At 47.4% G+C, this 14,806-nt stretch overlaps 1 protein-coding gene across 1 annotated transcript in view; it reads right to left on the minus strand.

Annotated features, from left to right (window-relative positions):
* Nucleotides 1-14,806, minus strand: part of PTH1R (parathyroid hormone 1 receptor) — a 55,572-nt gene that overhangs the window by 24,302 nt on the left and 16,464 nt on the right. Inside the window, exons 5-6 of the mRNA XM_060248119.1 lie at nt 11,818-11,971; nt 618-678 (exon numbers count right to left, since the gene is read on the minus strand). Coding sequence (XP_060104102.1) covers nt 618-678; nt 11,818-11,971 — 215 coding nt within the window. The remainder of the gene's footprint in view (nt 1-617; nt 679-11,817; nt 11,972-14,806) is intronic.

A 14,806-nucleotide genomic window follows, 5' to 3' on the forward strand; every position in this document is an offset into this window, starting at 1 on the left:
TGGGACCTCCTGCTTACCAAGCAGATGCTCTGCCACTGAGCCACAGCCCCATTCATGGCTCTCCAGGGTCTCAAGCGGAGGTTTTTCACGTCTACTTGTCTGGACCCTTTTTAGTTGGAGATGCCAGGGATTGAACCTGGGACCTTCTGCTTACCAAGCAGATGCTCTACCATTGAGCCACAGCCCCATTCATGGCTCTCCAGGGTCTCAAGCTGAGGTTTTTCACACCTATTTGCCAGGACCCTTTTCTGGAGATGCCGGGGATTGAACCTGGGACCTTCTGCTTTCCAAGCAGATGCTCTGCCACTGAGCCACCGTCCCTCCCTTTAGTTAGTTTTGTTTAAATACCTTGTAAAACTGATGTATTGATTGTGTTGTTAGCCGCCCTGAGCCTGCTTTGGCGGGGAGGGCAGGATATAAATAAAATTGATGATATGATATGATAAGCCACCGCCCCCAAATGGGAGGGTTTCTCCTCACAAAGGAGGCAGATTTTTATACTGTGGTAAGATTTTTTTTAAAGAAATGATTAGGGATAAAAAGGCAATACCATAACCAAAATGGAGGGTCTTTTTTTTTTTAAAAAAGAAGAAAGTAAATGACTCTCTCAGACTTACTCTGTGTCTGCTAACGTGGCTCTTAGCGTGGCCCAGATTGTGACAAAGACCACTGGGAGTCCTGCAAGAAACAAAAAAGCAGATGTGAGAATGAAAATCTGTATTTTAGCAGCATCGTGTTATAGTTACATTGGGGGGAGGAGGTAGAAGTCCCGGAAAGGAAGAAGGGCAGGAAATCTCCATTTTATTGAAGACCGTCGGGCTTTTTTTTTCTGGTTTCATGTTTACCTCATCCCCCCCCCCCTACTTTTCCACCTTCCCCTGAATGGCCAAAATCAGCAAATGACCTATAATTTTACAGCCAAAACAGAAATGTAATTTATAATTTTTTTCAAGGGGATGTCCTCAACAATCTCCACAAGTCGATGCTTTGGCCTGAGAAGTTGTGTTTTGGCATCGACTCCATCTTCCACCCACCCACCCAATTCAGGACCCTGGACAGCACCCTCTATGGTCGACGGATCGTCTGAATTCAAATCCCGCAAGAAAAAAACCGCATACGCATCTGTTGCATATTAAATATACATCGGTTACATATTAAAATGGCTCCCAAATGGAACTTTACCCCATCCTGCTTTTTTTTAGGGCAGACATCTTGATTCCTCTTCCCCATTTCCCGTAAGATGAAATGCAGCGGTTTTGCTGTTCGATACCAGATCTCTAAAGTTTTAAACGATTTGGGTCCAAAGCCCCTGAATTATTGCCTTCCCTCTAGTGGCATCGGAGTAGCTGTACCTATTTATTTCAAAAAGATTTAAGAGCTGCCCTTCAACCATTTGGTCACAGACTGCTGCGATCACATGTATTTTTTTAAAAAATTTATTTTGGTACATTTATATTCTGCCCTTTCCCTGATGGGCTCTGGGCGGATTGCGTCCAGATAAAACCAGCCACGTACAATAAAACCAATCAATTACAACAGCAATACGACACGGTACTATATAACAAAGGATAGCTGATGTTATAGCCGATGGTATAGGCCAGGGGTGGCCAACGGTAGCTCTCCAGATGTTTTTTGCCTACAACTCCTATCAGCCCCAGCCATTGGCCATGCCGGCTGGGGCTGATGGGAGTTGTAGGCAAAAAACATCTGGAGAGCTACGGTTGGCCCCCCCTGGTATAGGCAACAAGGACGCCCACTTGCCTCAACCAAACGCCTGGCGGAACAGCTCCGTTTTACAGGCCCGATGGAAAGGTAACAAATCCGCTAGGGCCCATATCTCCACAGGGAGCTGATTCCACCCGTATGGGGCGAGTGCCAGAACCATGAAATATGATACACTGCAGGTATCTATACCAGCTACCTCTGAACAACATTAGAAAATTAACTCAAAATCCTAGGTAACCCCAAAAGTCAAGGACTGTGCCTCATATGGAATCAAGAAGCAAACTGAGTGACCCTGACGGAGGACTTATTCTACTTGGACTTATCCAGACAGACAAACACAACAGCCAATGGGATCTACTTTTGGAAAAAATCTGTTATCAAGGGACCAAGGGAGGCTAGGTTGCGGCAGACGCGAGCTAGGGCCTTCTCGGTGGCAGCGCCAGAATTGTGGAATACTCTCCCAGAGGCCACAAGGGCCCTGTGGGATCTTTCCGCTTTCTGCAGGGCCTGTAAGACCGAACTGTTTCGACAGGCCTTTGAGCTCTAACCTAATTTGGGAGAGCGCTGCCACTCTCCGCCATTACAGAGTACCGTGATCACCATTGACATTTATATTTATGTTAAATTATATCATAGTGATACAGCACCAAAATTGCAATGGAATGTTTTAATGTTTAAGTGTTTGAAATAATTTTAAATTGTAGTTTTTATCGGTCAAATTGTTAAAATGTCTGTTGTTAGCCGCCCTGAGTCCGCTTGCGGAGAGGGCGGGATAGAAATTTAAAGTAATAAGTAAATAAAGAAAAGAAAATGAAAATATCTAGGAATAACAAATGGTGTGGTTGAGGAGACAGAGACCAAAGTTATAATCAGCCAAATTAGTTCTGTGCAGTTCTGGTCGCCGCACCTCAAAAAGGATATTATAGCATAGGAGAAAGTCCAGAAAAGGGCAACTAGATTGATTAAAGGGCTGGAACACTTTCCCTATGAAGAAAGGTTGAAACGCTTGGGACTCTTTAGCTTGGAGAAACGTCGACTGCGGGGTGACATGATAGAGCTTTACAAGATTATGCATGGGATGGAGAAAGTAGAGAAAGAAGTACTTTTCTCCCTTTCTTACAATACAAGAACTCATGGGCATTCGATGAAATTGCTGAGCAGACAGCTTAAAATGGATAAAAGGAAGTACTTCTTCACCCAAAGGGTGATTAACATGTGGAATTCACTGCCACAGGAGGTGGTGGCGGCCACAAGCATAGACAGCTTCAAGAGGGGGTTAGATAAAAATATGGAGCACAGGTCCATCAGTGGCTATTAGCCACAGTGTGTGTGTATATATAATTTTTTTTGCCATTGTGTGACACAGAGTGTTGGACTAGATGGGCCATTGGCCTGATCCAACATGGCTTCTCTTATGTTCTTATGTGACACAGAGTGTTGGACTAGATGGACCATTGGCCTGATCCAACATGGCTTCTCTTATGTTCTTATGTGACACAGAGTGTTGGACTGGATGGGCCATTGGCCTGATCCAACATGGCTTCTCTTATGTGACACAGAGTGTTGGACTAGATGGGCCATTGGCCTGATCCAACATGGCTTCTCTTATGTTCTTATGTGACACAGAGTGTTGGACTGGAGGGGCCATTGGCCTGATCCAACATGGCTTCTCTTATGTTCTTATGTGACACAGAGTGTTGGACTGGTGGGGCCACTGGCCTGATCCAACAGGGCTTCTCTTATGTTCTTATGTGACACAGAGTGTTGGACTAGATGGGCCATTGGCCTGATCCCACATGGCTTCTCTTATGTTCTTAAATTAAAATGTGCGTCAGGAAGCTGGCTGCTACTAGTACACCTATCGGGGCACGTAGTTCAACGTTCAACACTTTATCGAGAGCTTGCCCTCCTGAAGCGACTGACGGAAGTTTATTTTCCTCTTCATTTGACAGCACCAAGGCTCAGAAGAGCTCTTACTTTGGCAAAAAAATGAACGCCCTTCTCTTGACGGTCATGGAGGGTGGATATAATAAAGCACCCTATGCAAATAGAACATGCATATTATATTATAGCTTTAGAGAAGGTGCAGAGAAGGGCAACTAGAATGATTAAAGGGCTGGAGCACTTTCCCTATGAAGAAAGGTTGAAACGCTTGGGACTCTTTAGCTTGGAGAAACGTCGACTGCGGGGTGACATGATAGAGGTTTACAAGATAATGCATGGAATGGAGAAAGTAGAGAAAGTAGAGAAAGAAGTACTTTTCTCCCTTTCTCACAATACAAGAACTCGTGGGCATTCGATGAAATTGCTGAGCAGACAGGTTAAGACGGATAAAAGGAAGTACTTCTTCACCCAAAGGGTGATTAACATGTGGAATTCACTGCCACAGGAGGTGGTGGTGGCCACAAGTATAGCCACCTTCAAGATAGGTTTAGATAAAAATATGGAGCACGGGTCCATCAGTGGCTATTAGCCACAGTGTATGTGTGTATATAACATTTTTTGCCACTGTGTGACACAGAGTGTTGGACTTGATGGGCCGCTGGCCTGATCCAACATGGCTTCTCTTATGTTCTTATGTTCTTATGCAGATGTTCACACGACAAAGCGGAAACCGTTGAGCATAAGATTATGGAATGTGCTATATTCAACAAGCTGCTTTAAAATACTTCAAAAAATACAGAATTGCTTAATACAAGAGCAGAGGTGACACGGCTACCATCGGATACAAATGACCTCGTCACCCTCCGGGGTGGCAAAATTTATAGCAGCAATAATTAAATACCAGGGAGATCATACGAAGCAAGGGACGGTGGCTCAGTGGTAGAGCATCTGCTTGGGAAGCAGAAGGTCCCAGGTTCAATCCCCGGCATCTCCAAAAAAGGGTCCAGGCAAATAGGTGTGAAAAACCTCAGCTTGAGACCCTGGAGAGCCGCTGCCAGTCTGAGAAGACAATACTGACTTTGATGGACCAAGGGTCTGATTCAGTATAAGGCAGCTTCATATGTTCATATGTTCAAGGCCTTTTATTTTTAATTTTAGTTTCTGCCTAAGGCAACAGCGGTATGAGAAGCACTAGAGAGATCGACAGAACTGAGTGACCCTGTCGTGTGGCTGATCACGCTCGTGGCAGAAACAGATGTGGCTCTCCACTGGGAAAAGCAGTGCGGAGCACGGGAAATACCCGCGTTATGGCATTATCCAAATGGTATTCCAGCCTTGAGAAAGTTGGTGGTTCTGGAAAGTGCAAACCACGTTTCAGCTGACTTATGTGACCCCATAGGGCAGGGGTGGCCAACGGTAGCTCTCCAGATGTTTTTTCCTACAACCCCCATCAGCCCCAACCAGCTGCAGATCTGGAGAGCTACCGTTGGCCACCCCTGAAACAGAGTGATTGACATGTTTTTTGCCTACAACTCCCATCAGCCCCAGCCAGCATGGCCAATGGCTGGGGCTGATGGGAGTTGTAGGCAAAAAAAACCATCTGGAGAGCTACCGTTGGCCACCCCTGCTGTAGGGCTCTCAAGGCAAGAGATGTTCAGAGGTGGTTTGCCATTGTCTGCTTCCGCATAGCAACCCTGGACCTCCTTGGTGGTCACCCATCTAAGTTCCAACCAGGGCCGAACCTGCTTAGCTTCAGAGATCCAATGAGACTGGGCTAGCCTGAGCCATCCAGGTGAAGAGAAGAACAGAAGCAGTTTGCAATTGCTTGCCTCCGCATGGGAACCCTGAACCTCCTTGGTGGTCACCCATCCAAGTTCCAACCAGGGCCGACCCTGCTTAGCATCAGAGATCCAATGAGACGGGGCTAGCCTGACCCATCCAGGTGAAGAGAAGAAGAGAAGCAGTTTGCAATTGCCTGCCTCTGCATGGGAACCCTGAACCTCCTTGGTGGTCACCCATCCAAGTTCCAACCAGGGCCGACCCTGCTTAGCATCAGAGATCCAATGAGACGGGGCTAGCCTGAGCCATCCAGGTGAAGAGAAGAAGAGAAGCAGTGTGCAATTGCCTGCCTTTGCATGGGAACCCTGAACCTCCTTGGTGGTCACCCATCCAAGTTCCAACCAGGACCAACCCTGCTTAGCTTCAGAGATCCAATGAGACGGGGCTAGCCTGAGCCATCCAGGTGAAGAGAAGAAGAGAAGCAGTGTGCAATTGCCTGCCTCCGCATGGGAACCCTGAACCTCCTTGGTGGTCACCCATCCAAGTTCCAACCAGGACCAACCCTGCTTAGCTTCAGAGATCCAATGAGTCTGGGCTAGCCTGAGCCATCCAGGTGAAGAGAAGAAGAGAAGCAGTTTGCAATTGCCTGCCTCCGCATGGGAACCCTGAACTTCCTTGGTGGTCACCCATCCAAGTTCTAACCAGGGCCGACCCTGCTCAGCTTCAGAGATCTGATGAGCTCAGGCTAGCTTGGGCCATCCATGTCAGGACAAGCAAATGTTTTCCAGGATAATTCTGTAATTATTATATTCAGCAGTTACGCTCACAGACACGCATGGGTGGCCACGCCGGCATTGACTTTTATAGTATCCACATTGTATGCGCTGTGCATCTCCAATTCTTACACACAGTGTGTACAATGCAGGTCCTATAAGGCCAGGTCATCTCAGCAGCAGCTGGCGCAGGGCTTGCCGTCGACTGAGGTCTTGCAAAGCTCTGCTCCCTCCCTCTCACTGCCACCTGGAATGAGCCATGGAAGCCACATTTCTCTGTTGGCTCTTTGTGCACACAGGTTTTACAGCTCTAAAGATGCACTTCAGCCATTCCTCTGAGTCGGTCTGGAATCTGACCTCACATGCCCTGCCATGGAAGCCAAACTCATCAGAAACCCATTGAGATTAGAATCCTAGAGCTGAAAGGGACCTTCAGGGTCAACTAGTCTGAACAATGCAGGAAACTCACAAAGACCTCCCCTGAAATTCACAGGATCCTCATTGCTGTCAGATCACCATCTAGCCTTTGTTTAAAAACCTCCAAGGAAGGAGAGCCCACCACCTCCCAAGTAGGAAGCCTGTTCTACTGAGGAACCGCTCTAATGGTCAGGAAGTTCTTCCTAATCCTAGAATCATAGAGTTGGAAGGGTCCTCTAGGGTCACCTAGTCCAACCCCCTGCACAATGCAGGAAACTCACAAACACCTCCCCCCTAAATTCACAGGATCCTCATAGCTGTCAGATGACCATCTAGCCTCTGCTTAAAAACCTCCAAGGAAGGAGAGCCCACCACCTCCCAAGTAGGAAGCCTGTTCTACTGAGGAACCGCTCTAATGGTCCGGAAGTTCTTCCTAATCCTAGAATCATAGAGTTGGAAGGGTCCTCTAGGGTCACCTAGTCCAACCCCCTGCACAATGCAGGAAACTCACAAACACCTCCCCCCTAAATTCACAGGATCCTCATAGCTGTCAGATGACCATCTAGCCTCTGCTTAAAAACCTCCAAGGAAGGAGAGCCCACTACCTCCCAAGGAGAAAGTCTGTTCTATTGAGGAACAGCTCTAACGGTCAGGAAGTTCTTCCTAATCCTAGAATCCTAGAGTTGGAGGGGACCTTCAAAGTCATCTAGTCCCAACCCCCTGCACAATGCAGGAAACTCACAAATACCTCCCCCCCTAAATTCACAGGATCTTCATTGCTGTCAGATGGCCATCTAGCCTCTGTTTCAAAACCTCCAAGGAAGGAGAGCCCACCACCTCCCAGGGAAGCCTGTTCTTTGGTTAGTTCCAGGTTCCCAGATACTCTGGTCATAGGAAAAGGCTGCTGGTAGCTCATGTCCAGAGCCTCTTGGCTGTGCCTCAGATCTCCTCATTTTGTTCCTTTGTTCTGTTCTAGGGACGGCTCTTGATGGAGCTCTCTTCTCCCATCTCAAATCTTGGTCAATGTTATAGCCATGGGTCTTGGTGAGGGCTCCTCAAAAGAAGAGGAGCCAAGTGTAGCCGGCTCTGGGTCAGCAGAAGCCAGCAAGCAGGAGGATGAATTGCAGGCTGACCAGGATTCACCACCAACAGCTGGTGCAGAGCCACCAATGTCTCCAGCCCAGGTGAAACTACATGGATCATTCCCAGCCCACCAGCATCCCCCATATCCTTTGAGTGCTGCAGATGAAGGCTGCAAGAAGAACGACAGGAGAGAGGGCAGAGTGCTCACCTACTGGCCCCAATGCCAGCTGCTTAAATAGATGTGGACTTGCTCCCAAGCAGCGGGCTGCAAATTGGACCCTTAGCCACAAGTCTATAAAAACCAGCCAAGGAAAGCTGTTAGGTGTGGAAGCAACAAGTCAATCTACTACTGACTGTGGGACCACAGCCTTGTATCTTGCATTGCCTGTGTGACCCTTGAACCAGCTTCTGACTATGCTTTTTGGCTCTGCTTGACTTCTGCTCATGAGCAACCCTTGGATTGCTTGACTATGCCTCTCGGACAACCCCTTGGCAATGACTCCCTTGGCTCTAAACTCTAGGTCTGGATTCTTGACTCAGTTTCCCTCATGTGGACTTTGATTGCCCTTCAATAACCCAACCCTTTTCTCTGCCAGACCTGCAACGGTTAACTCCTTTGACATCGCTGCACATGTGCGGGGTCAAATGTCATCAAGTTTCTTCTGACTTTTGGTGACCCTATGGATTAATGACCTCCCAAATGTAGAAGAATTAGAGATTGGATTTATCCCCTGCCCTGCCCTTCACTACCCAAAGGAGTCTCAGAGCGGCTTACCCCCTTCCCCTCCCCACAACAGGCACCCTGTAGGTGGGCTGAGAGAGCTCGGACTGAGAACTTCTTGTTTGAGAGAACAGCTCTGTGAGAACTTATGACTGTCTCAAGGTCCCATCACAAGGCACATGTGGAAGAGTGGGGAATCAAACCCGGTTTTCCCACATAAGAGTCCGCACACTTAACCACTACGCCAAATTGTCTATCTAGGACACATTATTGCCTAATTCTAATAGCAGAATCATAGATTTGGAAGGGACCTCCAGAATCATCTAGTTCAACCCCCTGCACAATGCAGGAAATTCACAAAAACCTCCCCCTAAATTCACAGGATCCTCATTGCTGTCAGATGGCCATCTAGCCTCCGTTTCAAAACCTCCAAGGAAGGAGAGCCCACCACCTCCCGAGGAAGCCTGTTCCACTGAGGAATCCTTCTAACGGTCAAGAAATTCTTCCTAATGTTGAGCCGGAAACTCTTTTGATTCAATTTCAACCCACTGGTTCTGGGCCTGCCTTCTGGGGCCACAGAAAACAATTCCACCCCATCCTCGAGGACAGCCCTTCGAGTCCTTGAAGATGGTGATCCTATCACCTCTCAGCTGCCTTCTCTCCAGGCTAAACATGCCCGGCTCCTTCAACCTTTCTTCATAGGACTTGGTCCTATACATATGGCGAAGGATGTTACATATATAAAACAACACAATGAAAGCCATTGTATACATCCTCCATTTTTGAAAAGTCAGGGCTATTTCCAGCGCTCTCCCTCTCCTTCTTTTGCATGTAAACAGACTCTCGCTAATGACCTGCCCACCACGGCCACATCCTGTTTTCCAGCATACCCAAGTGCCACAGTAAATTGCAGGTTTCCATTATTGCGTGCCTCCAGACACTCAAGGTAACCCTGGTCCACTTGAAATAGCCCTTCAGGGCATCTGGGGCCAGAGGAGGAACAGGGGACAGGAAAGGGATGAAGGCACAATGCGATCGAGACCAATCTGTCACACAGCGTCAACAAGTCCAATGCCTACAGCACTGGGAGTTTTATTTAGGGCTGCCAACTCCAATGTGGGACATTCCTGGGGATATGGGGGGGGGCTGCCTGGGAAAAATGGAATGTGGGGAGGGGAAGGAGTTCAGAATGGGATCTGAGGCCACAGAGTCCGCCCTCCCAAACTGCCGTGAGAATGTAAGAGAAGCCCTGTTGGATCAGGCCAATGGTCCATCCAGTCCAACACTCTGTGTCATACAGGGGACAAAAAAAAACAGATGCCATCAAGAGGTCCATCAGTGGGGCCAGGACACTAGAAGCCCTCCCACTGTTGCCCCCCCACAAGCACCAAGAATACAGAGCATCACTGCCCCAGACAGAGAATTCCAAAAATATGCTGTGGCTAACAGCCACTGATGGATCTCTGCTCCATATGATTATCCAATCCCTTCTTGAAGCTGTCTATGCTGGCAGCCCTCACCACCTCCTGTGTCAGTGAATTCCATGTGTTAATCACCCTTTGGGTGAAAAGGACTTCTTTTTATCCATTCTAACCCGACTGCTCAGCCATTTTCTCCAGGGGAACTGATCTCTCTTATCAGATGTAATCCCAGGAGATCTCCAGTCCTACTGGCAGATGGGCAACCAGAGGCATGATCCTTCCAAATCATGTCCACTCTGCTCACAATGCCCACTTCCAGTCCAACGCTCTGTGTCACATAAGAACATAAGAGAGGTCATGTTGGATCAGGCCAGTGGCCCATCCAGTCCAACACTCTGTGTCACATAAGAACATAAGAGAAGCCCTGTTGGATCAGGCCAATGGCCCATCCAGTCCAACACTCTGTGTCACATAAGAACATAAGAGAAGCCATGATGGATCAGGCCAATGGCCCATCCAGTCCAACACTCTGTGTCACATAAGAACATAAGAGAAACCATGTTGGATCAGGCCAATGGCCCATCCAGTTCAACCCTCTGTGTCACATAAGAGAAGCCATGTTGGATCAGGCCAATGGCCCATCCAGTCCAACACTCTGCATCACATAAGAACATAAGAGAAGCCATGATGGATCAGGCCAATGGCCCATCCAGTCCAACACTCTGTGTCACATAAGAACATAAGAGAAGCCATGTTGGATCAGGCCAATGGCCCATCCAGTCCAACACTCTGTGTCACATAAGAACATAAGAGAAGCCATGTTGGATCAGGCCAGTGGCCCATCCAGTCCAACACTCTGTGTCACATAAGAACATAAGAGAGGCCATGTTGGATCAGGCCAGTGGCCCATCCAGTCCAACACTCTGTGTCACATAAGAACATAAGAGAAGCCCTGATGGATCAGGCCAATGGCCCATCCAGTCCAACACTCTGTGTCACATAAGAACATAAGAGAAACCATGTTGGATCAGGCCAATGGCCCATCCAGTTCAACCCTCTGTGTCACATAAGAGAAGCCATGTTGGATCAGGCCAATGGCCCATCCAGTCCAACACTCTGCATCACATAAGAACATAAGAGAAGCCATGATGGATCAGGCCAATGGCCCATCCAGTCCAACTCTCTGTGTCACATAAGAGAAGCCATGTTGGATCAGCCCAATGGCCCATCCAGTCCAACACTCTGTGTCACATAAGAACATAAGAGAAGCCATGTTGGATCAGGCCAGTGGCCCATCCAGTCCAACACTCTGTGTCACATAAGAACATAAAAGAGGCCATGTTGGATCAGGCCAGTGGCCCATCCAGTCCAACACTCTGTGTCACATAAGAACATAAGAGAGGCCATGTTGGATCAGGCCAATGGCCCATCCAGTCCAATTCTGTGTCACACAGTGGCCAGTATGTGTGTGTGTGTGCAGGTATATATATATATATATATATATATATATATATATATATATATATGAAAGTCTCTCTACTTCTTCTCATGTATTCCCTTATTTCTGCATCACCATTAAAATCAACCCCAGCCTGTGTCCCCCCCCCCCCCAAAAAAAAAAAAAGACTATCAGACAGAAAAGGAGACAAATGCTTTTTGTATCTTCCCTACTCGGATAGAATTTGCTTTTGCTCTTTGGTGAAGTAGATTCGGTCTTTCATATTTTATTGGCATGCCCTCTACATTTTAATTTGAAATGCCTTTTTATTCTGCGGAGTCTGGTGAATTCCAATGATTTGAATCCAAGCAGCGTGGGCCCCTTCCTTCTCTCAGATCAAAATCCTAATACAACCTTGGATGTTGCCATTTGGTTTTTTATTCCTTTTGTCTTCTGGAAAGAAATCGAGTTTAGAAATGAAACTTTAGATTCTTCTACCTCTCAAGGCATCGAGTTAGAGAGCTTTTATGGGACAAAGAAAGGAAAAGGCAAGGAGATACAGAAGGGAAGACTCACCCCAGCCAAATAAGGTGAACCCCCAAAGGTACTTCTTCTCGGAGAAGAACGCCATGAAGATCAGGCTGTGGAGGTAGAGGCCTTCCACCAGGATCCAGTAGTAGTTGGTGGCCAGGAAGTAAAGGAACAAGGTGACGACCACCTTGCAGCCCACCTGAGAAAGGTCAGAAAAGGAGAAGTTAAAAGCACAATATGACAGGAGACATCTTCACTTATTATTTACAGGATTTGGGTTTGATCCTTCCTGTCTTGCCACTTGCTCTCTCCAGACTCCCCTCCTTCCTAGTATGACTTTCATCCTCATAGATCCCTGAAATATTGCCTTTTCAGTCGCCAATGAAGTCTTTTCCACCTTCTTGTGCCACCAGGAAAGCTGGCAGGACCCATCCTTTTTATATCCCACTCCATCAGTTCAAACAAACACTTCCAGTTGTGGCTAGTCTCATGTGAAAAGAAGACAACGAAAATTGGATTTATATTCCGCCCTCCACTTAAGAGTCTCAGAGCGGCTCACAATCTCCTTTCCCTTCCTCCCCCACAACAGACACCCTGTGAGGTAGATGAAGATATTGGATTTATATCCCGCCCTCCACTCCGAAGAGTCTCAGAGGAACTCACAATCTCCTTTACCTTCCCCCCCTCCACAACAGACACCCTGTGAGGTAGATGAAAATACTGGATTTATATCCCGCCCTCCACTCCGAAGAGTCTCAGAGCGGCTCACAATCTCCTTTCCCTTCCTCCCCCACAACAGACACCCTGTGAGGTAGATGAAGATATTGGATTTATATCCCGCCCTCCACTCCGAAGAGTCTCAGAGGAAGAGTCTACACTTTCCCCCCAGCAAGCTGGGTCCTCATTTGACCGACCTCGGAAGGATGGAAGGCTGAGTCAACCTGGAGCCGCCTACCTGAACCAGCTTCCGCTGGGATCGAACTCAGGTCATGAGCAGAGGGCTCCGACTGCAGTACTGCAGCTTTACCACTCTGCGCCACGCCATGAACTCTTAAAAGTTGTCAAAGGGAGGAAAGGGAATGGAGACTTCAAATAGGGCTGGGATGTAGTATAGTAGTGGAAAGTGCCATTGAGTTGCAGCCTAATTATGGTGACCTTGTAGGGTTTTTGAAGCAAGAGACATTCAGAGAGGGTCTCCCATTGCCTGCCTCTGCCTAGACCATCTGGACTTTCTAGGTCAGGGGTGGCCAACGGTATCATCATCATCATCAATTTTATTTATATCCCGCCCTCCCCACCAAAGCAGGCTCAGGGTGGCTAACAACACAAATCAATACTTCCATTGTACAGTGTTTAACAATACTAATTTAACAGTTTAATTAAAATTCTATTAAAATTCTAAAGCGATAAAATTAATATTAATATGTTGGTGCTATTATACAGATGGTGGGCTTACTCAGCAGTCTCTCTCTTTAGTCAGTGAAGGCCATTTGGAAAAGGATCGTCTCGCAGGCCCTGCGGAACTGTTCAAAGTCCCGCAGGGCCCGCATTTCTTCCGGAAGCTGGTTCCATAGGCGTGGAGCCATAACAGAGAAGGCCCGAGTGCGGGTTCTCTGGAGTTTTACCTCTTTTGGCCCGGGAATAGTCAGCAGGTTCTTCCCTGCTGACCTCAGTGCTCTCTGGGGTTCGTACGGGAAGAGACGGTCCCTAAGGTAGGCAGGTCCTCGGGCATATAGGGCTTTAAAGGAGATAACCAGCACTTTGTAACGAATCCGGTAGCTCTCCAGATTTTTTTTGCCTACAACTCCCATCAGCCCCAGCCATTGGCCATGCTGGCTGGAGCTGATGGGAGTTGTAGGCAAAAAAACCATCTGGAGAGCAACCGTTGGCCACCCCTGTCCTAGGTGATCACCTATCCAAGTACAGTACAGCACAGTACAGCAGCCCTTATTGGCATAAAACAGATTTAGCAGTTAATATAGCAATCTAAATAATATAAAAATCCTAGATAACAGAGGACGTAGGGAAGCTAGTATACATAAAATAAGTAAAATATATATGAGTCAAGTTTAGCCAAATTAAATGATTAAAACAAATAAAATATGGTCATTCCAGAACCATTCTCTGTCGGATTTCCATGGCCTGTTGAAGACATGTAGCAACCTAGGGAAATTAGCGTCATATTTCTCCTCTCTGCAAGCTCCTCAGCAATGGCGTGCGTTCTCGTTAACGAGATGTAATGCATTACCATCTGCTATCTTATTTGGTAGATTTAACAGGATTAAGTACTCCAATAGACATTGTCTTTGTACTCCCAAGTGTATCGAAACTATTTCCCACATATCATTGAACTGTCCTCTTTATGATGATATTTGTTGTATATATATGAAAGATATTTTAGCAGATATGTTGGGCTTTGCTGATTCAGGCAAAGTCCACAAACTTTTAAATGACTCTTGCTCTGAGGTAACTTTAACGGTTGCTAGATTTCTTCAACAGGCCACCTATCCAAGTACTATCCACAGCCAAAACTGCTTCGCTTGTGAGATCTGATGAGACTGGGCTAGTCTGGGCCAGCCAGGTCAGCTGAGAGAAACAGGGCTTGCTATTGCCTACTTCTGGGTCAGCAACCCTGGATTTCCTAGGTGGTCTCCCACCTAAATACTAACCAGGGCTGATCCTACTTAGCTTCTGAGTTCTGAAGAGACTTAGCTAGCCAGAGCCCTCCTTGTCAGGGTTTTTTGCAGTATGGAAAGAAGAGGTGCCCTGTGCAAGAACCAGTCGTTTCTGACTCAGGGGTGATGTTCCTTTCACAACGTTTTCACGGCAGACTTTTTACGGGGTGGTTTGCCATTGCCTTCCCCAGTCTTTTACACTTCCTCCCCAGGAAGCTGGGGACTCATTTGACCGACCTTGGAAGGCTGGAAGGCGGAGTCAACCTCGAGCCGGCTACCCGAACCGGGTGAAGCCAGGATCGAACTCAGGTCGTGAGAGGAGAGTTCAGATCACAGTCCCGCAATACTGCTGCTTTACC

This window comes from Heteronotia binoei, chromosome 10 (assembly GCF_032191835.1).
Source record: "Heteronotia binoei isolate CCM8104 ecotype False Entrance Well chromosome 10, APGP_CSIRO_Hbin_v1, whole genome shotgun sequence".
Taxonomy (NCBI): Eukaryota; Metazoa; Chordata; class Lepidosauria; order Squamata; family Gekkonidae; genus Heteronotia; species Heteronotia binoei.